The sequence below is a fragment of the Vidua macroura genome, chromosome 9 (genome assembly GCF_024509145.1).
Source record: "Vidua macroura isolate BioBank_ID:100142 chromosome 9, ASM2450914v1, whole genome shotgun sequence".
In the NCBI taxonomy this organism is placed as follows: Eukaryota; Metazoa; Chordata; class Aves; order Passeriformes; family Viduidae; genus Vidua; species Vidua macroura.
Genome location: NC_071579.1, coordinates 31,294,176 through 31,319,708, shown reverse-complemented (window position 1 = coordinate 31,319,708; position 25,533 = coordinate 31,294,176). Strand labels below are relative to the sequence as shown.

Below are 25,533 nucleotides of genomic sequence, written 5' to 3'. Positions count from 1 at the left end.
ATTCTATAATTTATATTAATTTAATAATTGATATCATTATCCCAGTCTATAATTCTAACTAATAAATAATTAATTTATGTCATTATTCTCGAATGAATGTTTGGTTTAGAGTAAAAACCACCATCTTTTAACTCAATCTTTCATCCCAAACACATTTGCAGCCTGTCCCGACAGAGAAAGAGAAGAAGAAAAAATCCGACGGCAAAACCAAAAAGGGGGAAGAGAAGCACAGACTTGGGGAGGCGTGGAACAGCTTCTCCTATTTCCCTGAGATCACGCACGTGGTCATCAGGGAGTGCACGGTCAGCGTCAACAAGCAGGACAACAGGAGGATGGTGAGCAGGGCAGGCCGGGAGCCGGGAGCCGTGCGCGCTCACAGCGCTCGTCCCTGCAGCTTCCCTGGGGCTGCCTTGGACTCCCTCCGGACCTTTGCACTCCCTGCTGGACCTTTTCATTCCCTGCTGGACCTTTTCATTCCCTGCTGGACCTTTTCACTCCCTGCTGGACCTTTTCATTCCCTCTGGACCTTTTCACTCCCTGCTGGACCTTTTCACTCCCTGCGGGACCTTTTCACTCCCTGCTGGATCTTTTCATTCCCTGCTGGACCTTTTCACTCCCTGACTGATCATTTCATTCCCTGACTGATCATTTCATTCCCTGACTGATCATTTCATTCCCTGCTGGATCATTTCATTCCCTGACTGATCATTTCATTCCCTGCTGGACCTTTTCATTCCCTCTGGACCTTTTCATTCCCTCTGGACCTTTTCACTCCCTGCTGGACCTTTTCACTCCCTGCGGGACCTTTTCACTCCCTGCTGGATCTTTTCATTCCCTGCTGGACCTTTTCATTCCCTGCTGGACCTTTTCACTCCCTGACTGATCATTTCATTCCCTGACTGATCATTTCATTCCCTGACTGTTCTTTTCACTCCCTGCTGGACCTTTTCACTCCCTGCTGGACCTTTTCACTCCCTGACTGATCATTTCATTCCCTGACTGATCATTTCATTCCCTGACTGATCTTTTCACTCCCTGCTGGACCTTTTCACTCCCTGCTGGACCTTTTCACTCCCTGCTGGATCTTTTCACTCCCTGACTGATCATTTAATTCCCTGACTGATCATTTCATTCCCTGCTGGATCATTTCATTCCCTGACTGATCATTTCATTCCCTGCTGGACCTTTTCATTCCCTCTGGACCTTTTCATTCCCTCTGGATCTTTTCACTCCCTGACTGATCATTTAATTCCCTGACTGATCATTTCATTCCCTGACTGATCATTTCACTCCCTGCTGGACCTTTTCATTCCCTGCTGGACCTTTTCACTCCCTGCTGGATCTTTTCATTCCCTGACTGATCATTTAATTCCCTGACTGATCATTTCATTCCCTGCTGGATCATTTCATTCCCTGACTGATCATTTCATTCCCTGGTGGATCTTTTCACTCCCTGCTGGACCTTTTCACTCCCTGCTGGACCTTTTCATTCCCTGACTGATCATTTCACTCCCTGACTGATCATTTCATTCCCTGGTGGATCATTTCACTCCCTGGTGGATCATTTCACTCCTTGACTGATCATTTCATTCCCTGGTGGATCATTTCATTTCCTTATTGATAATTTAATTCCCTGGTGGATCATTTCATTCCCTGACTGATCATTTCATTCCCTGGTGGATCTTTTCATTCCCTGCTGGATCATTTCATTCCCTGATTGATCATTTCACTCCCTGACTGATCATTTCACTCCCTGGTGGATCATTTCATTCCCTGACTGACCTTTTCACTCCCTGCTGGATCTTTTCACTCCTTGACTGATCATTTAATTCCCTGACTGATCATTTCACTCCCTGGTGGATCTTTTCATTCCCTCTGGACCTTTTCACTCCCTGCTGGATCTTTTCATTCCCTGACTGATCATTTCATTCCATGGTGGATCATTTAATTCCCTGAGGGATATTCCTCATTAATCCAAACATTCCAGGGATGTCCCAGCATTCCTGGTGTCCTGACACTTAATATTTGATAATATAGTATATTATTAATATTCTGCATCAGTAATAGTGCCTTGTGCACTTCACTGAGTGCAGCAAATGATAAATGAGACCACCAAAGAAATTCCTACTGTCCAAAAAAAGAGGAGGATGAGTGGGAAATGGGTTTTAAAGGATTTCAAAACCTGACAGAAAGCTCACACAGTCTTGTACACCTGTGTGCAAGCACTGAGATGAAGTGGGCTGGTCAGGAATGCCATGGAATAGAGGTGACACTGTTGAGAGAGATTGAACTAGAAACAAGTTTCAACAAGTTTCAAAAGATGGCCTTGCAAAAAGACCAGATGTTTTAGAGAATTAGAGCTGTGAAAGATGCACTGCAGCAGGACCATGTGGGGAAATTGGTATTAAATATAGGTAAAAATAGAGATAAAAATAGAGGTGATTTGTGTTAAATATAGGTAAAAATACAGGTAAAAATAGAGGTGATTGGTGTTAAATATAGGTAAAAATAGAGATAAAAATACAGGTGATTTGTGTTAAATATAGGTTAAAATAGAGATAAAAATATAGGTGATTTGTGTTAAATATAGGTTAAAATAGAGGTGATTTGTGTTAAATATAGGTTAAAATACAGGTTAAAATAGAGGTGATTGGTGTTAAATATAGGTAAAAATAGAGATAAAAATACAGGTGATTTGTGTTAAATATAGGTTAAAATAGAGATAAAAATATAGGTGATTCGTGTTAAATATAGGTTAAAATAGAGGTGATTTGTGTTAAATGTAGGTACAAATACAGGTAAAAATAGAGGTGATTTGTGTTAAATATAGGTAAAAATAGAGGTAAAATATAGGTAAAAATAGAGGTGACTGGTGTTAGAAGTATTAGCAGCACAGTGTGGCAAAAGCTAATTTATAAAAACATTTATGAGGTGTTGTAACCAGGAGATAGGTTCTGATAGAATGGCGTAGAGTTTTATATCTCTGATTGTCTCACCCTTCAACAAGACTGATAATGGAACAAAATCTTTTAAAACTTTTTTTTTTTTTTTTACAAAAAAAACTTTTTTGTTGGGTGATTGCATCTTTATGTTGCTGCTCTTCTGTCTCAGCCTTCCTGGGAGTGAAAATTCCAGGAATTTTTTTCTGCTTTGTTGCCGTTCCATTAGAGGACGTTGACTTAGGAGCAGAGGACGAGCAGGGGACGAGCAGGGGACGAGCAGGGGATGAGCAGGGGACGAGCAGGGGGTGAGCAGGGGGCGAGCAGGGGACGAGCAGGGGGTGAGCAGGGGACGAGCAGGGGACGAGCAGGGGATGAGCAGGGGACGAGCAGGGGACGAGCAGGGGACGAGCAGGGGATGAGCAGGGGACGAGCAGGGGACGAGCAGGGGATGAGCAGGGGACGAGCAGGGGACGAGCAGGGGGTGAGCAGGGGACAAGCAGAGGACGAGCAGGGGACGAGCAGGGGGCGAGCAGGGGATGAGCTGCTCCTACACGTGATGCCAAGGTTTTGGGGGGAAGCTTGGCAGTGTTGTTAAACCTCAGCTGTGTGTGACAAGCTGGGGTGGTGCAGAGCTGCCTGTGCTGTTTTGGCAGGAGCTGAAGCTGGGCTCGCACGCCGAGGCGCTGTCCTTCACCTCGCTGGTCGATGGCTACTTCAGGCTCACGGCAGATGCCCACCACTACCTGTGCACAGATGTGGCTCCTCCTCTCATCCAGCACAACATCAGGAACGGCTGCCACGGGCCCATCTGGTCAGTCACTCCTGCATGGCAGGGATTTATGGTTCATCTGCTCAGTTTCTCCTGCATTTCAGCTCTTTACAGACCCAGCTGCTCAGTCACTCCTGCATTTCAGGGTTTACAGACCCATCTGCTCAGTCACTCCTGCATTTCAGGGTTTATAGCCCAGCTGCTCAGTCACTCCTGCATTTCAGCTCTTTACAGACCCAGCTGCTCAGTCACTCCTGCATTTCAGGCTTTACAGACCCAGCTGCTCAGTCACTCCTGCATTTCAGGGTTTACAGACCCATCTGCTCAGTCACTCCTGCATTTCAGCTCCTTACAGACCCAGCTGCTCAGTCACTCCTGCATTTCAGGCTTTACAGACCCAGCTGCTCAGTCACTCCTGCATTTCAGGCTTTACAGACCCAGCTGCTCAGTCACTCCTGCATTTCCAGGGGTTTGTTTTTGTGAATTCCTCTCATGGTGAATCTGCTGAGGAAATGCAGGGTTTGGATGGGTGGTGGTTACCAAAACTGAACTTTGTTGAAGGAAAAAATCAGTGTTTCTCTCCTTACTCATCTGTCAGCTCACTGTTTCTGCACTAAAGGAGTGTTCCAAGAGTTTTCTCCATGGACACATGGGAATATTTTAGGTAGAGACTGGAAGTGTCTCTACACTCAGCCCAGTCCTTGGATGGATGAACAAAGCCTTGGGTTTTTAAACACCTAAAGGAATTCCCTTCTCTCCACCCACCTTTGTGGCTTTTCCCTTTACTGGGAAAATTTTGATTCTTATTTACTATTTTACTTATTTTAATTTATTATTTTTATTTTATTATTATTATTATTATTCCCTTTATTTTTATTTATTTATTATTCCCCTTATTTCCATTTATTCCCTTTATTCCTTTTATTCCCTTTATTCCCATTGTTCCCTTTATTCCCTTCATTTAAGCTGCAAGCTGTAGAAATCCAGGAGTGCACCTGCACAGTGTTGGATGCAGAATTCCCTTTGATAAATCCTTCCTCCCTTGCTCTGTGCAGCCCAGTGTGAGCAGTGCACCCTTAAATCCTACTTCAATAATAATAGAAATATTTCCAAGTTCCTGTTACTCCCCAAACAGAGCTTTGCTCTCATGTTCCACCCCAAAACCAGATTTTTGGCTGCTGCCTGGTTGGTTTTTCTCACTGCCCATTCCCTTCCAGCACGGAATATGCCATCAACAAGCTGAGGCAGGAGGGCAACGAGGTGGGGATGTACGTGCTGAGGTGGAGCTGCACCAACTTCAACCACATCCTCATGACTGTGACGTGCCTGGAAGGCTCAGAGGTACAGGCAGCTGCCCTTTCCCAGCAGGAATCTGCTCCCTGCAACCCCTGGGGATGTGCTTGTGTCCTCAGGGCACTCACCCTGAGCTCTGGGGAGGGAATTGGTTTTTTTTTTTATTTTAGCAGCCCTTTGTGCTGTCTCTCCCAATGGGATGAATTAGATCCAGAACAGCTCCATTCCTCCCAATCAAACTAATCCAACAGCTCAAATCCTCAAACTTACCAAACAGCTCCAGACTGTGCAGCAACATGATGAAAATGAAACATTTTAAACTCATGACACAGAGAATTTGTCACTTCACCTTGCCTTGAGCATGGTTCAGCTTCCCTGGAGCCTTTTTGGGCATGGATTTAATTCCCTTGATGGATTTTATTCTCACACCTGGAAGCCTGCAGCTGACTTGGTGGTCTGGGAGAATGTTTAAAGTGTTCACACAAGAATAATAATAAATAATAATAAAAAATCCTTCTCTTAGGAAAAAAAAGGTCATGGAATCAGTGGTGAATCAGGAAGGGATATTTGATACTGGGTTTATCTCCTGTAGATATTAAAAAAAAAAAAAAAATGAAAAGATGATGAGCTCTCTCTTTTAACAGTGAAAGAAGACAGGAATTTTGTCTTGGAAAAGAGGGAAGGGGAGGTGACCCAAAGCTGCAGAGGGGAGACCTTGAGAGCTCTTGAGAAGGGGAAGTTCAGAAGTTCAGCCCTTCCCCAGTGAAACTGGAGGATCTCAACACCAGCCTGTAATCTCATTGCACAGCCTGGGGTGGGAGAGGGAGTTTTGCTATTTTTAAACTGAGATTTTGAAACCCTGCTCCAAATTCTGCAATTCTTGACCAAAGGAAGAGAAAATTCCTCCAGAAGAGGCAGCACTTCTGCATAATCTCAAGCTCTGCAAACAAACAAACAAAAAAAAGCCATAATTTGGGCAATTGCATCTTCGTGTTGCTGCTCTTCTCTTTGAGCCTTCCTGGGAGTGAAAATTCCAGGAATTTTAGGATTTTTTTCTGCTCTGTTACAGTTTGATTAGAGGACTTTGACTTAGGAGCAGGGGGTGAGCTGGTCCTTCACGTGATGCCAAGGTTTTGGGAAGCTTTCATGCCTTTCCAAACCATTCTTTCCCTCCAGTGATTTCCTTTCTTTTCCCTCCATCCCCAGGTGATGAATAACTCATGCCCCTACAAGAACTTCCAGATTGAGGTGAAGAAAGGGGGCTACTTCCTCCATGGCTCCAACAAATCCTTTGCATCCTTGAAAGACCTCATGGATCACCTGAAGGGACAAATCCTGCGCACAGACAACATCAGCTTCACCCTCAAGAGGTGCTGCCAGCCCAGACCCAGAGGTAGCCTGGCCTTGCAGGGTTTTCTTGTTGCAAGGGAACAATCTCCAGACTCTTTTAGTGTATTTTTAGTGCTTTTTAGTATCTTCTGTGAACCTCTTTTAAAAAAAAAAAAAAAAAAAAAAAACAGGTTTAAAGTTTTTTTTTTTCCTTCTCTGGGGAGGAGGAGTTTTGTCAGATGCCATGGGCAGGTTTGAGGAGGGGAAAAGAAGGTTGGAACCTGCTGGGTTGGCTCTCCTTGTGAGCTGCTGTTCAATAACTCATCTGCACCAGGCAGCAGGGAAGGGTTTTGGTCCCAAAACTGATGTCCTGGAGAGCCTGGTGGCAGGAAATCATCTGTGAGGTGCCATCTGAGGGACACTGGGGCAGTTGTTGGGTGCTGCCAGCACTCCCTGGAGCTGTTTGCTGTGAACTCTGAGAGCCTTGCAGCTGAGTTTGGTGTGAGAGAGGAAGCACAGTGGGTGATTGTGCTGAGCTGATAATGGTTTCCTGTTAGAGCAGGGGAGTAACTGAGCCACATCAATCACCTGCTGCTCTGAGGCTTTGGGAGAGTCCCTGAGCTGCTCACTCTGCACCAAGAACGTGGGTCATGGCCTGGAGCAGGGGCACGGTGCCCATTTGATATTTTGCTTTCATTTTGATGGCTAGATTTGGGATAAAATGCAATTAAAAGGGTCAGGGAGTTGATTGCCCACGTCAGCTTCTCCCTGGCATCCAGCAGGATTCAGTGCATGCTCCCTGTTCTGTCCCTTCCCTGGTGGGTTTGTCCTTCTTTTTGAATATTTGATCAGATATTCACAAAGAAGTGCAGGGGATGCAGGACTAAAGCAGGGTGTGGTGATTCCAGAATTCCAGAAGATGATTTAGCCCCAGTGCCAGGTTCTGCTCACGGCAGGAGGAAGCCCAGATGCCCACACACATCCCAATCCCAGTAAATAATGCCAGGAAGGCAGAGTTCATGTGCAAAACTTCTGGATCTGTCCTGCAGCAGTGGGGAGGCAGCACTGGGTTTTTGAGCCTGTTCCTTCTGCTCATTCCCCATTCCCCAGCTGAATTCCAGTGCCCTGGGAACACTGTTGGTGTTTCCCAGAGTAGAGGGAGTTTGGAAGGAGGTGAAGAGGAAATGAGACCCCACCCTTGCACACTGGAGAGGAGATGGCCCTGCTGGGAGGAGGGCATGTGGATATTTTATTGGGGGATATTTTATTCCATTTTATTCCATTTTATTCTGTGTACAACACAGGTATTTTCTCTTTCAATCTTTGTGCAGAAAATTCTGTTCAGTTGTTCAAAATCATCCTGATCTGGCTGATAATAACTCTATATTTAAAATATAAACACGAGACTGTGCTTTAGTGATTTCTCTGTTGAACGAGGAGCAGAAATCAAGCCCAAGTTTCTTTTTCCCTCCCTTTTTTTGGGATTTTAGTGCCTTTCCATCCATGTGGGTACTGGGAAGGGGGAGTGCAGTTTCTCTGAAAAGCTTTAAGGATATTTTCTCCCCCTGCCTTGCAGAAATCTCCAACTTGCTGGTGGCAACCAAGAAGGCCCAGGAGTGGCAGCCAGTGTATCCCATGGGGCAGCTGAGCTTCCACCGGATCCGCAAGGAGGAGATCGTGCAGGTGGGACCTTGTGGGGTCTGAAACCCCCAGAACTCTGGGGCCATCATTTAAAGCTTAAATTAAACCCAGGATTTGACCTGAGACCTTGGGAAAGGCTCCCAAATTGAGGTGCTAGAAGGGAGAATGTGGATTTATAGTTCAAAGCAGAGACATGTTAAGCTAAATAAAAGGAAGTTTAGAGTTTTAGAGTTTAAGATAGAGAAAAAATGAAAGCAATTACAAAGTTAACAAGAAGTTTAGAATGCAGCACTTGTAGGTTTGTGTGCCATAACGTGGTTGGCTAAGGAAGCTTACACTGTAGCATGAGTCCATTTAAAGATTGAGTCAAAAACATAAATATCCTTGTTGTCAGTGTTTTATGGCTAATAAACCCTTAAAAGGATTGTGACTGGAGGTCTTGTGACCTTGTGAGCCATGCAGTGAAGATGTGAGCCCAGCTCACCCTTCCTGCCTGTGCAGAAGATAAGAAAAATAAATCACATCATCCCAGGCAGCTCAGAGGTCCCATCTCTAATTCATTCAAAATTCCCCCAGGTGCTGAGCTGCCCTGGGAGCCGGGAGTGTGGCTGTCCCTGAGCCCTGCAGGGGACACCAAGCCACCCCTGCTGCCTGCTCCTGCCACTCCCAGCTCCCTCAGCAAGCTTCAGCTGGAGCTTTATTTGGATTTAAGCCTCTGCTTGCAGAATCCCTCTGTTAGTATGGCTTTGTGTGGGCAGAGAAGAGCTTAGGAGTGATGCCTTTCACTGGAAATGAAATGGATATTTAAGTTTTCTAATGGAATACAGGGGGTTTAAGGTCATTTCTTGGGAGTGTTAAGGGCTGGTTTGTTGTGGGTTTATTTTTTAAAGCCTGGCTTATCAGAGAAACAGAGGTTTAAGACAATATTCTACAGTAAAAAAGGTGAAGTATTCAAAAGCTCTGAGCAGTCAGAATTCTGTGATTAAACCTCCCCAAATTTTCAAATTTCCCCTTGTTTGTAGTTACTTGTTCAGGTCACCTGAATAAACCTCAACAAACACACAGGGCCTTGAATACACTTAAATCAGATTTAATGTTGCCAAAAGAGCTCTTAAATCACGCCCTTGGCTTCTTCTGTGAAATAAAAGGTATTGGGGCTTTTTAGCTGCATCACTGCAGACAGAGATGGGGTTTGGGTTGGTGTGTTTACAGTCAGCATCCTGCAAAAATATCCCAAGGCAGGATGTTATTTTGGAGGAAATTGCTTCCCCAAACAAAGCCTTCCAGTGAAATATTACTTCCTCTCACTTTTGGAAACACATTAGAGATCACCTCAGCAGCACTTTGTGAATAAGAGCCCCAGCTGTTGTTTATTCTTTTGTTGAGTCTGGGAATGCTCAGTCTCAGGGAACCTGTGGAGGTGTAATATCCAAGGAATTCATGTGGGGAGGATGCTCAGAGCTTGATGCCTCAGGTTTTGGCTTTTCTATTTTCACATTCTGAGCTGCTTTAGTGTGTGGGTCTGGGCTTCACATCAGGGGATGCTGAGCTCTCTGCACAGAGCAGGGACACAAAACAATTCCTGCTCCAGCTGGGCACCAAGGACAAATGACCCAAAGCTCAGGCCCAGGAGCACAAACAGCGTGGGCTGGAGAGAGAAAAACAAGCAGGATGGGAGTGCCTGGGCTAAAGCTGGAATGGGACAATGAACTGCAAGGTGCAAATGGAGCAGAGCTGATCCCAGTGAGAGCCCCCGGGAGCGCTCGTGCATTTTGGGACCATTTTGGTTCCTCTTGGCTGCAGCCCTGGCTGGGCTCTGGTGCTGCCCAAGGTGGATCCATGCAGGAGATCCTTTCCATAAATCCCTGCTTTATTCTGTGACTCTGCCCAGCCTCTGCTCTAGGGCAGCCCTCACAAGACATCAAGCTCCCTGAAGCAAAAGCAGCTCCCTGTCATTGGGTTCTCACAGGAATAATTTCAGTTTTAACCAGATCAGCCAGACAAAAAGAAGTGCAGATTCCAATAAATATTTGTGTAATTCTTGTTTGCTTCCTGTCTGACAAATCCCTGCTGCTGTGTCTCAGGGAGAACACCTGGGAAGGGGGACCAGGACCCAGATTTACTCAGGGATGCTCAGCCTCAAGGATGATGAGAATGAAGGGTATCAGAGCGAAAGGGAGATCCGAGTCCTGCTCAAAGTCCTGGACCCCAGCCACAGAGACATTTCCTTGGCAAGTTTTTTTCTTTTGTGTATCTTTTCTTTAAGATAAGAAATAAAATATTGATTAATTTTGTTTTATAAAATTATATAGAGATATGTAAGGTAATGGCATATGTTGTTATTACTAACATTTTAGTTACAACTATAAAGAAACATCAGAGTAAAATAATATATGTAATAAAAAGAAACTAATAGTAATTAGGAATTAATTAGATAATACACCTAATCAGTAACAATGTGAAATTAGATAGTTATCAAGTATTAAAACACTGTATGTTATCGTAGAGTCTGTAACAGTTGATAAATTTAAAATTAGTAGAGAATTGGAAAATTGTGTCTAAATAACGATTCTCTAGGTTCTCTTTAAAAATAAATTCAGTTATTATATTAATACAGTTAAATTATTAAGCCAGAGTGACTTAAATATTGTTTTGATGTAGAAAACACCTAGGTTTGGTGTTTTCTGGATAGAACTAAAGCTTAACTGCATGGCTGACTTTAAAAAGGGCTGGGAAGGGGCAGTGCTGAAGGTGCAGCTCAGCCCTGGGCACGTCCCTCCCCTCCTGTGCCTGGGTTTGTGCTGCTCCGGGGTGCTCTGGAGTGCAGGGAACGCTGCTCAGGAGTGCAGCTGGATGTGACCTGTCCCCCTTTCCCCAGGCATTCTTCGAGACAGCCAGCATGATGAGACAGGTGTCCCACAAACACATCGTGCTCCTGCACGGCGTCTGCGTCCGGGACCTGGAGAGTGAGTGAGGGACGGCCCCCGGGGGGACAGGGACAGGGAGTGGCACCTGGGGGGACACAGGGACAGGGACAGGGAATGGCACCCGGGGGGACAGGGACAGGGAGTGGCACCTGGGGGGGACAGGGACAGGGAGTGGCACCTGGGGGGGACACGGGGACAGGGACAGGGAATGGCACCCGGGGGGACAGGGACAGGGAATGGCACCTGGGGGGGACAGGGACAGGGAGTGGCACCTGGGGGGGACACGGGGACAGGGACAGGGAATGGCACCCGGGGGGACAGGGACAGGGAATGGCACCTGGGGGGGACAGGGACAGGGAGTGGCACCTGGGGGGGACAGGGACAGGGAGTGGCACCTGGGGGGGACAGGGACAGGGAATGGCACCTGGGGGGACAGGGACAGGGAATGGCACCTGGGGGGGACAGGGACAGGGACAGGGAGTGGCACCTGGGGGGGACAGGGACAGGGAATGGCACCTGGGGGGGACAGGGACAGGGACAGGGAGTGGCACCTGGGGGGGACAGGGACAGGGAGTGGCACCTGGGGGGGACAGGGACAGGGAATGGCACCTGGGGGGACAGGGACAGGGAGTGGCACCTGGGGGGGACAGGGACAGGGACAGGGAGTGGCACCTGGGGGGGACAGGGACAGGGAGTGGCACCTGGGGGGGACAGGGGACAGGGAGTGGCACCTGGGGGGGACATGGGGACAGGGACAGGGAGTGACACCTGGGGGGACAGGGGACAGGGAATGGCACCTGGGGGGGACAGGGGACAGGGAATGGCACCTGGGGGGACAGGGACAGGGAGTGGCACCTGGGGGGGACAGGGACAGGGACAGGGAGTGGCACCTGGGGGGGACAGGGACAGGGAATGGCAGCTGGGGGGACAAGGAATGGCACCCGGGGGGACACGGGGACAGGGACAGGGAGTGGCACCTGGGGGGACAGGGGACAGGGAGTGGCAGCTGGGGGGACAAGGAATGGCACTTGGGGGGGACAGGGAGTGGCACCTGGGGGGGACACGGGGACTGAGAGTGGCACCTGGAGGGACATGGGGACAGGGAATGGCACCTGGGGGGGACATGAGGACGGGGAATGGCAGCTGGGGGGACACGGGGACAGGGACAGGGCTGGCAGCTGCTGCCTCTGGAGCTTCCCAGAGTGGAGCTGGGACAGCAGAGCAGCTCCAAAGGCCTTTCTCCCAGTAAATTTCCCTTTTCCTCTCTGTGTTTGAGCTTTCCCTAAGGCTGGAATGCCAGAGAGGCAGGGGCAGTGTGGATACAAAGCACCCCGTGAAATTTGCACAATTAAATGTATTACATTTATTACAAGTTTGCATTCAATTGTGTAAGATAAATGTGTATTTGTAATATTTATACATATGAAGCATGTACACATTTATATGTATATATTTATATGTTTATGAATATGTACATTAAAAATGGAAGTGTATACCATACACCTTTATATGACTTTCTAAGCCAAGACAGTCCTAATGTTGTGGGGTGGATGGCAGAAGGAGAGCAAAGCTTTAGAAAATTCAAAGACAAATTGGTTTTAATGCCCCAGCATTAACTCAGGAAATGAATTTGAGTTACATGTGGGTGTCAAACAGGGCCACGCTGAAGGAATTTTGGTACAAGAGCACAGGGAACAGCAGCCTGTTGCTGATTTTTCTTAGCTGTTATGTGCATTAAAATTCCACCTTTGGAATGCCTGGTCCCAGGTTTAACGTTCATTTGCCACACAAAGCCCCTCAGCCTTTCAGTCTGGACTCTGAGCACTGAAATAAACCTTGGGCCAGGTGAAATGAAAACATTTCCCAACATTTTCCATCTGGGCTGGGGGGTGGGAACACAAATTCAATGACTCCAAACAATTTATGGCAGCACTGACTTTCTGCCCCTGCCTCTGCAGATATCATGGTTGAAGAGTTTGTTGAATGTGGACCTCTGGATCTGTTCATGCATAAGAAAAGTGAAGTTCTCACAACCCCATGGAAATTCAAAGTGGCCAAACAACTTGCAAGTGCCCTGAGCTACCTGGTAAGAGACACCTTGGCAAAGGCTCTGGGACCTAGCTGGGAATACATTTCCCCCCAGGAAAAGTGCTGGAGTGGGAACACTCTATTTCCCTGCTCCTCCTTTCCTTCTCTTCCCCCAGTTTCTTCCCAGGTGTAATTTTGGATTTCAGCTTGGAGTATTTGAGAGATCTCCTGTGGTGTGGATATCCCGGAGCACTCACATCCCTCTCACTGTTCTTTCCCTGCTTTTCTGTAGGAGGACAAGGATTTGGTGCATGGCAATGTGTGCACCAAGAACATCCTGCTGGCCAGAGAGGGCATTGATACTGAGTATGGGCCTTTCATAAAGCTCAGTGACCCAGGAATCCCCATCACAGTGCTGTCCAGGCAAGGTATGGCGGGATCACATCCTCAGGGAAAGGGAGGAATGGCATTGATAGCAGCCAGAGCTGGCTCTGCAATGGCAGGAGTCAGCTTTCATAGAAACACACTGGATTTGTATGTAGGAGTAATCAGCTTTCATCATTCAATCAGCTTTCAATCACTGCAAATGCACAGTGGGTGTTCAGGGCATTCATTTCTCTTACAAAATGTTGTGTCCAGTGAGATGAGACAGAAGGAATCTCAGACTGTGGATGGCTTCAGGCACAAGCCTGTGAAATCCTTCTGAAAACAGGAATTTGAGAATCAAGAAACTGGACAAATTCTGCAGCTCCAGTTTATTTCAGACAAGAACAATTCAGCTTTTCCCTCCTGTGATATTCACTCCCTGATGTGTTCCACCCCAGAGCGCGTTGAGCGGATCCCCTGGATTGCACCTGAGTGTGTTGAGGATTCCAAAAACCTCAGCATTGCTGCAGACAAGTGGAGTTTTGGTACAACCCTGTGGGAAATCTGCTATAATGGAGAAACTCCACTGAAAGACAAGACCTTAGCAGAGGTAAAGCTGTGTTACACAAACTTGGATCCATCCTCTTGGGCCCTTCAGTTTTCCCCATTGTCCTGTCCCTCCCTGCCTTGTCCCCAGTCCCTCTGCAGCTCTCCTGGAGCCCCTTCAGGCCCTGCCAGGGGCTCTGAGCTCTCCCTGGATCCTTCTCCTCTCCAGACTGGACAATCCCAGTTCTCCCAGCCTTTTCTAACCCCCGTGGCCAGTTAGAAGCTGGGTGAGATTCTCCCAAACATCTCTTGTTTCTTTGGGATTGATTCCAAAGGGTTCTCCCAGGTGCTGCAGCTCCCCTGCTGCTGTTCACTGCAATTTAGAGAATTGGGAGTCCCTCTTGCTGTGCCCTTCCTGCCTGTGGCCACAGCCCTGCAGGGCTGGGAATGCCCATCCCAGCCTTGTCCCACCTGGCCTGGAGCTGGGACCTCCCAGGGCTGTGAGGGGCACGCAGGGTGTCCTTGGCAAACATTTCCTGGTGCATAAATAACTGGGAAGACCTGGCAGGAAATGATTCCTGAAGGTGGAAATATTCATGGGTAAGTGGTTGCTCCAGGCCCAGCACAAGAGGAATTCTCTAAAGATCCACAGTCCAGCTGAAAAGGGGAATTTCCTTGGCAAAGCTCACATTGAAATAAGGATTTAATGGTCACATCCTCTGATGTAGAACCACAGAACCGCTCAGGTTAGAAAAGGCCTCAGAGATCCTCGAGTCCAGCCATTGCCCAGCTCAGAACTGGGAGTCATGGAAGTCAAAATTCCTGGAATTTCTGTTTGTTCCCACAGAAGGAGAGGTTCTACGAGGGGCACTTTGTGCTGGCCACACCATCCTGCAAGGAGCTGGCAGACCTGATGAAGCAGTGCATGAACTACGACCCCCACCAGAGACCCTTCTTCAGGGCCATCATGAGGGACATCAACAAACTGGAGGAGCAGAGTAAGGGGCACCTGGAGGGAGGGATCGTGGAATCCTGGGCTGGGAGGGACCTTGAAGAGCATCTCCTTCCAACCCCGTGGAAGATGAGGAGCTGCTCCAGGGTGGGAAGTTCACCAGGAGAAATCTGGGTGTGGGTGTGGAAACAGATCCAGACTGGCAGGAGGGGATGGAGAATTCCCTGTCAGAAAGCAGGTGGGATCTAAGGAAGGGAAGATGTGAGAGTGGGAATAGAGCAAGGATGCCTTGGAGTGTCAGACCTGGGATGTTTTCCCCCCCCCAGATCCCGATATTGTCTGGGAGAAGAAACCCGTCACCGAGGTGGATCCCACCCTCTTTGAGAAGAGGTTCTTGAAAAGAATCCGGGATTTGGGGGAGGTAAGAGGAATGTCACCCCCAGAACACAGCCAGTGCTCCTGGCTGTCCCCACAGCCCCTGCTGTGTCACAGACACCCAAATCAGTGCCTGGCTGTCCCACAGCCCCTGCTGTGTCACCCAAACACCCAAATCAGTGCCTGGCTGTCCCACAGCCCCTGCTGTGTCACCCAAACAAACACCCAAATCAGTGCCTGGCTGTCCCCACAGCCCCTGCTGTGTCACCCAAACACCCAAATCAGTGCCTGGCTGTCCCACAGCCCCTGCTGTGTCACCCAAACACCCAAATCAGTGCCTGGCTGTCACTGTCTGAACGTTGTCCTCAAAGATGCTCCTTTCTCTCCCCCCCAGGGCCACTTTGGCAAGGTGGAACTGTGCAGATATGACCCAGAAGGTGACAACACCGGGGAGCAGGTGGCAGTGAAATCCCTGAAGCCGGAGAGCGGAGGGAATCACATCGCTGACCTCAAGAAGGAAATTGAAATCCTGAGGAATCTTTATCACGACAACATCGTCAAGTACAAAGGGATTTGCACAGAAGATGGTAAATCTTGCAGAATATTAAAAAGTATATGGGTTTTCCTTCAGGATTTATAAGTGTCATGCCTGGAGCAGGTTTTCCTGTGCATTGGCTCAGGGATGGATGATGGGAATGAGCCATGGGATGTTTAAAATGCTGCCGGGTGCTCTGGGCTTGTACAGAAGCTGTTGAGAAGGGTCTGCAAACTAAACAGGCTCTGTTTTTTAGGAGGAAGTGGGATTAAACTCATCATGGAATTCCTTCCCTCTGGGAGCCTGAAGGAGTATCTCCCACGGAACAAGAACAAGATCAATCTCAAGCAGCTGCTCAGATACGCAGTTCAGATCTGCAAGGTGAGCTGGGCCCCGAGCCTGCAGCTCCCTCAGCAGGGAAGTGGGGAAGGAGAACATCAGCAACAAACCCGTTCTCCTCTCTATCCCCAAGGATCACAACCCTAAAGCAAACTCTCCCATGCTTCGGGTGCCAGAGGCACAAGGATCAGCGGGGGAATAATGAGGAGGCTCCAAGTTCCAAAGTTCGCTGTGAAAAGTTGTTCCTGTGGGAGGATTTGGAGGATCAGGAGGGAGGGCAGCACTTGGAAGGTGCTGGCAAGAGGAAAAGAGCGAGGTGAAGTCTGAGGGGATGGAGATGAGAGTGCAGAGCAGTAACTGGAGGAAAAGGGATTAAAGTATTGGAGGAATAAAGGAAAGGGAAATCAAAGGCTTCTTTTCTCCTCTCTTAGGGCATGGACTACCTGGGCTCCTGTCAGTACGTGCACCGTGACCTGGCAGCGAGAAATGTCCTGGTGGAGAGTGAGAACAGGGTGAAGATTGGGGACTTTGGGCTCACCAAGGCCATCGAGACGGATAAGGAATATTACACCGTCAAGGACGACCGCGACAGCCCCGTCTTCTGGTACGGCCTGGGGCCAGCTGCAGGACAGGGAGCCCTCTGCTCCTGCACTCCCCAAGATTTTCCTGTTTTTATAAGAGGCCTAAGTGAAGATACACCATGAGAGCAAGGAAAAGGCACCTGGTGGACTGCTGGACTCACCTCTTGTGCCGTTTGTTTCTTCCTGCACTTAATGATCCATTTCCCCGCTCTTCTGGGTTTGGTCTCCTTGGTTTCGCAGTGCCTCCCTGTGGAACACACCTTATTTATTACTTTTTACTTTATGTGCAAGGGCTCCACAAGCACAGCTGCGGCTCTTGAGTGGCTCAGGCTGCGTGTGAGCAGGGCTGGGTCTGTGGGTGTGACGCTGTCCCCTCGTGTCCCCAGGTACGCCCCGGAGTGTTTGCTGCAGAGCAAGTTCTACATCGCCTCCGACGTGTGGTCCTTCGGGGTGACGCTCTACGAGCTCCTCACCTACTGCGACTCCGAGTCCAGCCCCATGGCAGTAAGTGGCTGGGACAGAAATGGCTGCCAGAGCTGCTTCAATCCCAGCATTTTTAAACAATTATTATCGGTTTTGGCAGCAAGAAGAGGAGTGGGAGAATGGCAGGGCATTTGGGGCGGGAGGGACCTTAACGCTCATCGCGTTCCACCCCTTCCATGGGGAGCACCTTCCTCCAGGTTTATCCTGGGAAACACCTGAGGCTTGTCCTGGCAGTGGGGTGAGGGATTCCAGCTGACCCCGCTGTCCCCACAGGAATTCCTGAAGATGATCGGCCCCACGCAGGGACAGATGACGGTGGCGCGGCTCGTGCGGGTCCTGCAGGACGACAAGCGGCTGCCACGGCCACCCACCTGTCCTGAGGAGGTGAGGGATGAGGGATGGATGGATGATGGATGGATGGATGGATAAGGGATGGATGGATGATGGATGGATGGATGGATGATGGATGATGGATGGATGGATGATGGATGGATGGATGATGGATGGATGGATGGATGGATGGATGATGGATGGATGATGGATGGATGGATGGATAAGGGATGGATGGATGATGGATGGATGGATGGATGATGGATGGATGGATGGATGATGGATGGATGATGGATGGATGATGGATGGATGGATGGATGGATGGATGGATGATGGATGGATGGATGATGGATGGATGATGGATGGATGGATGATGGATGGATGGATGGATGGATGGATAAGGGATGGATGATGGATGGATGGATGGATGGATGGATGGATGATGGATGGATGGATGGATGGATGATGGATGGATGGATGGATGGATGATGGATGGATGGATGGATGGATGGATGGATGGATGGATAAGGGATGGATGGATGGATGGATGGATGGATGGATGGATGGATAAGGGATGGATGGATGATGGATGATGGATGGATGGATGGATGATGGATGGATGGATGATGGATGGATGGATGATGGATGGATGATGGATGGATGGATGGATGGATGATGGATGGATGATGGATGGATGGATGGATGGATGGATGGATGGATAAGGGATGGATGGATGGATGGATGATGGATGGATGGATGGATGGATGATGGATGGATGGATGGATGGATAAGGGATGGATGGATGGATGGATGGATGATGGATGGATGGATGGATGATGGATGGATGGATGGATGGATGATGGATGGATGATGGATGGATGATGGATGATGGATGATGGATGGATGATGGATGGATGGATGATGGATGGATGGATGGATGGATGGATGATGGATGGATGATGGATGGATGGATGGATGGATGATGGATGATGGATGGATAGATGGATGATGGATGGATGGATGGATGATGGATGGATGATGGATGGATGGAGGGATGTTGGATGGAGGGATGATGAGTGGAAGGAGGGAGGGAGGAATGAAGGTCTGTCCATCTGTCCCTGCTGGACACAGGTTCAGCCCCAGAGGGGTCACACTTCCCTGGTTCCACAGGCCTAACCACTTGGGTAGGAAAACCTTCAGGAGTGCTGGGAAAAGGCATTGCCAAGGCTTTCAAGTGTTGTTTTAAGATGTTTTTTGACATTAACATTCCCAAGTCCGCAGTGTCCTTTCAGAGGGGTCAAGGACTTGCTGTAGTACCTGGATCCATGGAAATTCCTTGTGTGTCCCTCCGAGTTTGGCAGTTCCTGGGGTGCAGCTCCCCAGGTGGAACTGCTGTGTTGGTTTAAAGCTGAACTGCCCAAAGCCCCTGCTCAGGTCCCTGCTGACCCTGCCCAACACCTGAGGTGTTGCTGTTCGTTCAGGGAGACTCTGCTCCACTGTCTGTACTGGAAAACCCAAAGAAATGTTTCACTCCTTTAAAAATATCCCTGGTTCTGTTGCCAGGTGGATCAGCTGATGAGGAAGTGCTGGATCTACAAACACGACGAACGCACCACCTTCCACAACCTGATCCAAGGATTTGAAACAATTATGAGTAAAATGTAATTAATTTTTTTTAATCCTGTCAGGACTTTAAATGCCCAGCAAACTATCTATGCCCAAGGCTATTCCTTTTTTTTTTTTTTACTCCTGTAATTTGTACTCTGGCTGGGCTGATGTGGTTATACAGGATTCTTTTGCCAACAGATTGAAGAGTTGGATTAAAAGAATTTAAAATGTTTGGGCGAAATGAGCTCCAGCTCCCTTTGCTGCTGGTCTTGCAGGGCAGTGTTATCCTGCTCTGATTCTGGTTGTGCCACATTTGCAATTGCCCTGATGGATGATGTGAGCTGGGAAAACCCAGTGCATTTCTCAGCTCAGACCTCAGCCAGTGGCTGTAAGAGGGCTCAGTTAATAATTTTAAAGTCAGCTGACAAAATATACTTCACATGCACTTAAATCCTAGTAACAAACAAAACAAGTTTGGCATAAAAATATAGGGGAAGCAAAATTTTCAGCTCTTTTTAAACCCACCAGGCCCCAGTCCTGAGCTCTTACAGGTATTTAAAAAAAAAAGTGTTTAAAAAATATCACCCCAGAAGCACAGAGGGGTAGGCACAGTTGTGCATTTCAGTTAGGAGCCCAATTTTGGGATAAATAATTTGCTTTTCCTAACTCCACTCCCACATTCTTCCCCCCCAAGCCCCCAGCCTGGGTGCACCCCTGGAGGGGGTGAATGTGCATCCCTGGTGCTGAGGGATGTGCAGGGAAGGAATTCATGGAGCTGGGAAGGAACCCAGTCCATGCCCAGAACCTGGAGGGGATTATCCAAAAGGAAAAAGGCCTGAGCACCCAGGGTGGCCTAGGGAATGGGAAACCCTCCCAACAATTTTTTTTAAGAACATTTTGACTCAGCCCATGAATGGTTTAACTGGAACCTTCTGCTGCCATAATTTTTCCTTCCACACCTGGAGTTGGAAAATGCTCTGAAGAGATACTCAAGTTTTGGCAATAATAGAAAGAGGTATATATATATATATATATATATAAATATATTAAAAAAATGGCAATTATGAGCTCCAAGGAGGTCAGATTTATTTTTACAGTGTTATTGTTTCTGTATGTCACTTGGGAAGCTGAATTTAATCTGTAAGCACTTTGTTACTCTTTATACAAACAAGTCTAATAAATTTTTTTTTTCTCCATGTGCCTCCCTTTTTAATCATAAATTAAACAGAGGAAAGTTTTTTAAAATGAGTTTCCATAGGAATGGTGTTTTTTTGAAGAAACCTTTTCCTACCTTACCTGATTAAAGGAATCCAGGGCTGTCTTCCTCACACAAAAAATCCACTTGAAGTAAGTACCAACAATTTATTTTCATTGAAAAGTGTAACAAGTTGAGAAAGTTGCATATACAAACAGTTGGAACAAAATATTACAAGTGAATTTATCAATACATACAAGCAGAATCCCAGAAAAGCTCCTGGCTCCTGTTTGGGGAGCAGTTCCAGCAGCTGAGGGAAGAGGGAATTTGATTGGGATTTTTTTAAGCTTTGAAAATGTGGATCCTGGTCACATCCCAAAGCTTGAAAGGCAAAAGTTTAAGACTTTAAATTTTAAAAAATCAGTATTGAAAAATGGCTTCAGTGTTCTCTAGCAAAGAAGAGGGAGGAGGAGGTGGCTCCTGGCCATCCAAATGGATTTGCAGCAGGATTCCAAGGGGGCAAAGCCTTGGAATGAGGGCTGGCTCCTCATTTACCTGTCACTGATGGCAAAAGGAGGGATTGCTGATCTCCAGCTCCAAGGGCAGAAGAGAACAACTCGAGGCAGAGCTGATAATAAGCTAAAAATACAAAAAGTCTTAAAAAAAAAAAAAAAAAAAAAAAAAAAAAGGAAAATACACTCAAAAGTGGGAAACAATGTGGGGTGGCCCGGGATGAGCTGTCCCACACCTGTGGAAGGAGGATGCTGCCTCACACTGGGATTTACTTCCTCCATGGGAAAGCTGTGGATTCTCAGCCTAAAAACAAAGTTATTCCACTGTCCAAGGAGCAGCTCTCCAAATCCCAGGGAATATTCCAAGGCAGCACAGGATAGCATCTCCCTTTGAACAGGCATTTACTGAGAACATCACCGAGGCTCTGGGAATCCATTTGGTATCGCTCCATTCCAGGAGTAAGAAGAAATACTAAAAATTGAAAGGCTGTAAATGCAGAGCTCTTAATCCTGGAAAAAGGAAAGTTGGGAAAAAAACCCCACATTCTGAGTTAAAAAAATACAAAATAATTACTATCAAGACTTCCTCTTTTAACTTCCTCAGGCTGAGGACTGGAGAAAGGATCAGCTTTCTTTCCTCTGGGTTTTTATTGCTTTCAGCTGGAGCTGCCCCAGCTCCCCAAGTCCCTGTGCTCTGTCCCTCAGCCCACGGGTGACAAAGCCAACACTGTCCCCCCCCTCTCCAAGTGAGAGCAGCCGCCCCCTTTGTCCCCTTTGTCCCCTTTGTCCTTGGCTGTGCCCGGACAGAGCTGGCTCCTCCTGGGACACTCACCGCACACAGCAAGAGCTCCTTGTGGGAAGTTAAGGCAGCAATAAATACAGAGGGATTCCCAGCTGCCTTCCCCGCCCCGGCCGGGCTGGGGATCGATGGAGCCGAGGCAATGGGTCAGTACACGCGCTTCTTCTTCAGGGAGGACTCCGAGTAGCGCGCGGCGCCGCCGGGAGCCGGGAATTCCACGGGGCCGGGCTCGGGGGAGGACACGAGGTACGAGGAGCTGCGCTTTGGGGCCACCTGCGGGCGACACGCGGCCGAGCTTCAGTCCTTCGTTCCTTGGGCTCAGTGTGGGATGGTTTTTTTTTCTTTTTTTTTTTTTTTTTTTTCTTTTTTTTTTTTTTTTTGGTTTGGATTTAGATGTTTGCTAGTTTTTATTTATGTTATAGTTTTACAAGTTGTGAGTTTTGTAGTAGTTTATTTTAATAAACTAAAAATGGAGATGTATTTCTTTTTCTTTATAAGGTTTTTTAAGGATAAATTGTCCAATTAAGAAATTAAATTATTTTTAACTTAATAATTAACTACTTGCGGCTTGCAGTGTGGACATTTTATCTAATTACACAATACTATTTAAACTGATGAAGAAGGACTAGTTTTCACCCTAAAACTTCTATCTTTATATATATATTACTATATAGCTTTATAGCTAGATATATAACTAGCTATATATATATATTGCTATATATGTAACTTTTAGCTTTATATATATTACAATATTCTAAAACTTTAAACTCTTAAGTTTTCTAGTATGTGATATTGCACACTTCTGTTTAAACTCCACACCCATATAATTCCTGTTCTATAATTTAATTTTGGAAGCTTTCTCTGTGGCCTCAGGTCAATGCAGTGCTCTCCTGGGGGTCAGTGCCTGTCAGCACAGAAAATCTAAAATTCTCAGTAACCAGAGTTCCAACAAGACAGGACAAGTGACACTCGAGCCACAACCACTGAGGAGCACTCCAGGCTGGGAATTCCCAGTGAAGTGATGCCAAAGACCTGGCTCCTTCAGCTTTGAGGTCTGGGGTTTGTGCCCTTTCCCTAAACCATCGCTGATAAAAGGATCAGTGCCCCAGCACAGCTGTGGTGCCTGGGCCAGGCAGCCTCATTCCACAGCACCTGGATAGAATCCAGTGGGATAATGGCCTTGGTGATGTCCTGCAGCTGATCCAGACATCTCCAGCTTTTAGGATGAGGCACCTTTCATTGCTCCTGGAGAGCTGAAGGGGTTCAACAATCCTGGCCCAGCTCCCAGGCCAAGCCAGGGGGGGAAAGATGAATTTTCCAGCTGTGCCAGAGCAGGTCTGGACAGGATCTCAGGCCCTGCCTTTCCACAGGAGTGAGGGATGGGTGGAGCAGCAATAGATCTTTAATTGGAATTTCAACTCCAGCAGCTCACTGTGCCACCCTCAGCCCTGTGAGGCCCAGATGGGGTTTCTGTGAGGGCACAGCTGCTCCAAGGCTCCTTGGGTTCCCCTTCCTTTTGGAAAAACCTTTCCCAGCAGCTCTCCAAGCACCCTGTGCTGCTCCCATTCACAACTCAAACCGCCCCTGCCCAGGCCAGTTTCATCCTGGGGGCACCTTCATCACAAACACAGAATTGTTTGAGGAGAGGCTTCAGTTTTCCCCCGTCCTCTGAAAGCCATGGGGATGTCACCCATGTCCTGTGTCCTCCCAGGTCCTGGCTCCTGATGCTTCACACAAACCCCCTGACCCTGCTCCTCCTGAGCCTCTGAAACAACAGGATTAAAAAAATCCCAAAAAAAGCAGGATTCACACGAGCTGCAGGGTCCCTGCAGGCACAGCCACACGAGCACACACTGACCTGACAGAGCCTCCTGGGGAGCAGCCTCTTCAGAGATTTAGCTGCAATTCCAGCAGTTTGGAGGCAAACTGTGCTGCTGTGCCTGTGCCAAGGGACTGCCCGTGCTCCTCCTGCCTTTTATGGCTCCTGGCATTAACAGCACCATCCCAGGAGCTGCTCTGCAGCACCCCAGGAACCTCTCTGGAGATACACTGAGAGGTGCTGCTTGGCTCAAACCCCACACGCTCCTTCTGCTGCCATCCCATCATTTCCAGCCACGTCAGAGCCCTTGGGAATCTGCAAACTCAATTTTTTTCATGTCCCAGCCCATGGCCAGGCTTTGTCCATCTTTACCCCAAACCATGTCAGAGCCAGCTCTACCCAGGAGTCAGGAATTGCTGGAGTTAAAAGGAATGCACTGCCTTCAAAATCCCCACAAAACCAGGAATCTCATGCCCAGGCTAATGCCAGGACTGAAGCCACAGGATTCAATGCTGTGATGCAAGGGCCAGGCCCCTCAGCTCTCCCATCCATAAAACCAGGAGCAATGGGAATTACCTACAGCACAGGGACAGAATTCCTCAGGAGTTCTAAATCCTAACCACACTCCATAAACTGGCCCTCACTGTTTCCAAAGCATCCCTTCACTGGTGAGAACTCAGTGACCACTGGAGCACCAGCAAAGGAAGCTTTGCTCAGTGACTCTGGCTAAAGCAGGCTGCAGCTGACACCTGCTGTAATTCCAAATAAAAGCCAGTATTCCAATAAAATTTTGGTAACAAATAAAAAACTATTTTCCAATACATTTTATTGGAATAAATTCCAATAAAAGTTTTACCCCCCAGGATCCAGTGAAGGGGCTGTTGGCAACCTGGATGCTGCCCAAGAACAGATAAATCTGCAGATGCTCCAAGAACTGTTTTAGAAACACATACACACAAAAAATTGTGTATTCTATGAATCAGGCAGGTAAAAATCTTTAGATTTTTTAAAGTTCTTTAATTTGCTTTCCAGGAAATTTTGAGCTGCTCTGTCCACTTCAGAGATTCTACCCCAGTGCAAAACCATCTGCAAGTCAGGCAAACACCCATTTAAATCCAGTGTCAACCTCCTCCTCCTCTTTTCCTACTGTATTTGCCTCCTTCCAGGCAATTTTGCACACCCTCATCTTTCCAAGAAGCTCCCAAAAACCCAGCCTTGCTCTGCCCGTGGCTTTTGGGGCGCTGAGAGGAGCTGATCCCCAGGGCCTGGAGGGCTCTGCAAGGCTCTGGAGCTGGCCCAAGCTCTTCTCACATTCCCAGGAATTGTGTGGAGCAGGGAGGCACAGGGAAAGCTCCACTCGGGGGCAGCAGCAGGCAGGGAGAAGTGTCTGCAGCCACTGCTCCTTCCCTCCTCTCACCTGCTTTAAGGGATTTGCTGGAGGAGGCTGCAAGCCTGGCTGGGATCCCTGGGCTCCACTCAAAAAGGAAGGCACCACCTGCAGGCAGGTGCTGTAGTTTGGGAAAGATCCACCTGTAGATTCCTGAATCCAGAAGGGGATCCATGAAGAAGGAAAAAAGGTTTAATAATTCTTTTGTTTGTGATGAGCTCTCAGCAGGTGTGGAAATACCTGAGTAACAAGAGGTGCAATTCACAGCAGCTCAGGCGTGCAGCAATTCCTGGAGCAAAATGTGGGATTTGGATGATGCTTTAATTGGTGTAATTCCTTTCAAAAGTGCCTTTCTCCTTGCTCACAAAAACCTCAGCTTGGGCAAGAAACAGCCCTTCAGTGCTGGGAAATGCCATTAATGGTGTGCTGCTTCCTGGTGGGAATATTTTAATCCACTGCTGAGCATGCCAGGTGGTTTTGGATGGTGGGAATTTAGAGAGGGATATTTTGGGTGTGACTCCAGGGGGTGCAGGGCTGCCCTGCAGCAGTGCCCTTGCAGTGCCTTCTCCAGCCCCTCATTCCTGTGCCAACACACAAAGCAGGTGTCCAAAAGCTGATGGGAGCAACAGCCAGTGGAGACAGCAAGAAAACGAAATTATTTCTCACCTCAGAGATTTCATTTTCCAAGCCATCCACTCTGGCCTGGGTAGAGTGATGAGCCTGAGCATAATGCTGGTACCACTGCTGGACAGCCTCCTACAGAGGAGCAGAAATCCT

At 47.9% G+C, this 25,533-nt stretch overlaps 2 protein-coding genes across 8 annotated transcripts in view; one reads left to right on the top strand and one right to left on the bottom strand.

Moving 5' to 3' along the window:
- JAK1 (Janus kinase 1) overlaps positions 1 to 20,240 on the top strand; it is a 55,265-nt gene extending 35,025 nt beyond the window's left edge. For all 3 annotated transcript variants that reach the window (XM_053985413.1, XM_053985414.1, XM_053985415.1), the window contains exons 8-25: positions 162 to 335; positions 3,596 to 3,753; positions 4,929 to 5,052; positions 6,211 to 6,397; positions 7,910 to 8,016; positions 10,059 to 10,205; positions 10,853 to 10,940; positions 12,860 to 12,987; positions 13,222 to 13,357; positions 13,754 to 13,905; positions 14,689 to 14,839; positions 15,120 to 15,214; positions 15,563 to 15,755; positions 15,960 to 16,084; positions 16,474 to 16,646; positions 17,010 to 17,127; positions 17,380 to 17,490; positions 19,000 to 20,240. In XM_053985413.1, the coding sequence (XP_053841388.1) occupies positions 162 to 335; positions 3,596 to 3,753; positions 4,929 to 5,052; positions 6,211 to 6,397; positions 7,910 to 8,016; positions 10,059 to 10,205; positions 10,853 to 10,940; positions 12,860 to 12,987; positions 13,222 to 13,357; positions 13,754 to 13,905; positions 14,689 to 14,839; positions 15,120 to 15,214; positions 15,563 to 15,755; positions 15,960 to 16,084; positions 16,474 to 16,646; positions 17,010 to 17,127; positions 17,380 to 17,490; positions 19,000 to 19,101 (2,469 nt within the window). In that variant the 3' untranslated portion in view covers positions 19,102 to 20,240. The remainder of the gene's footprint in view (positions 1 to 161; positions 336 to 3,595; positions 3,754 to 4,928; positions 5,053 to 6,210; positions 6,398 to 7,909; positions 8,017 to 10,058; positions 10,206 to 10,852; positions 10,941 to 12,859; positions 12,988 to 13,221; positions 13,358 to 13,753; positions 13,906 to 14,688; positions 14,840 to 15,119; positions 15,215 to 15,562; positions 15,756 to 15,959; positions 16,085 to 16,473; positions 16,647 to 17,009; positions 17,128 to 17,379; positions 17,491 to 18,999) is intronic.
- A 152-nt stretch (positions 20,241 to 20,392) lies between these two features.
- The window catches only part of RAVER2 (ribonucleoprotein, PTB binding 2), a 31,369-nt gene continuing 26,228 nt past the window's right edge, over positions 20,393 to 25,533 (bottom strand). For all 5 annotated transcript variants that reach the window (XM_053985416.1, XM_053985417.1, XM_053985418.1 and 2 more), the window contains one exon: positions 20,393 to 21,823. In XM_053985416.1, the coding sequence (XP_053841391.1) occupies positions 21,698 to 21,823 (126 nt within the window). In that variant the 3' untranslated portion in view covers positions 20,393 to 21,697. The remainder of the gene's footprint in view (positions 21,824 to 25,533) is intronic.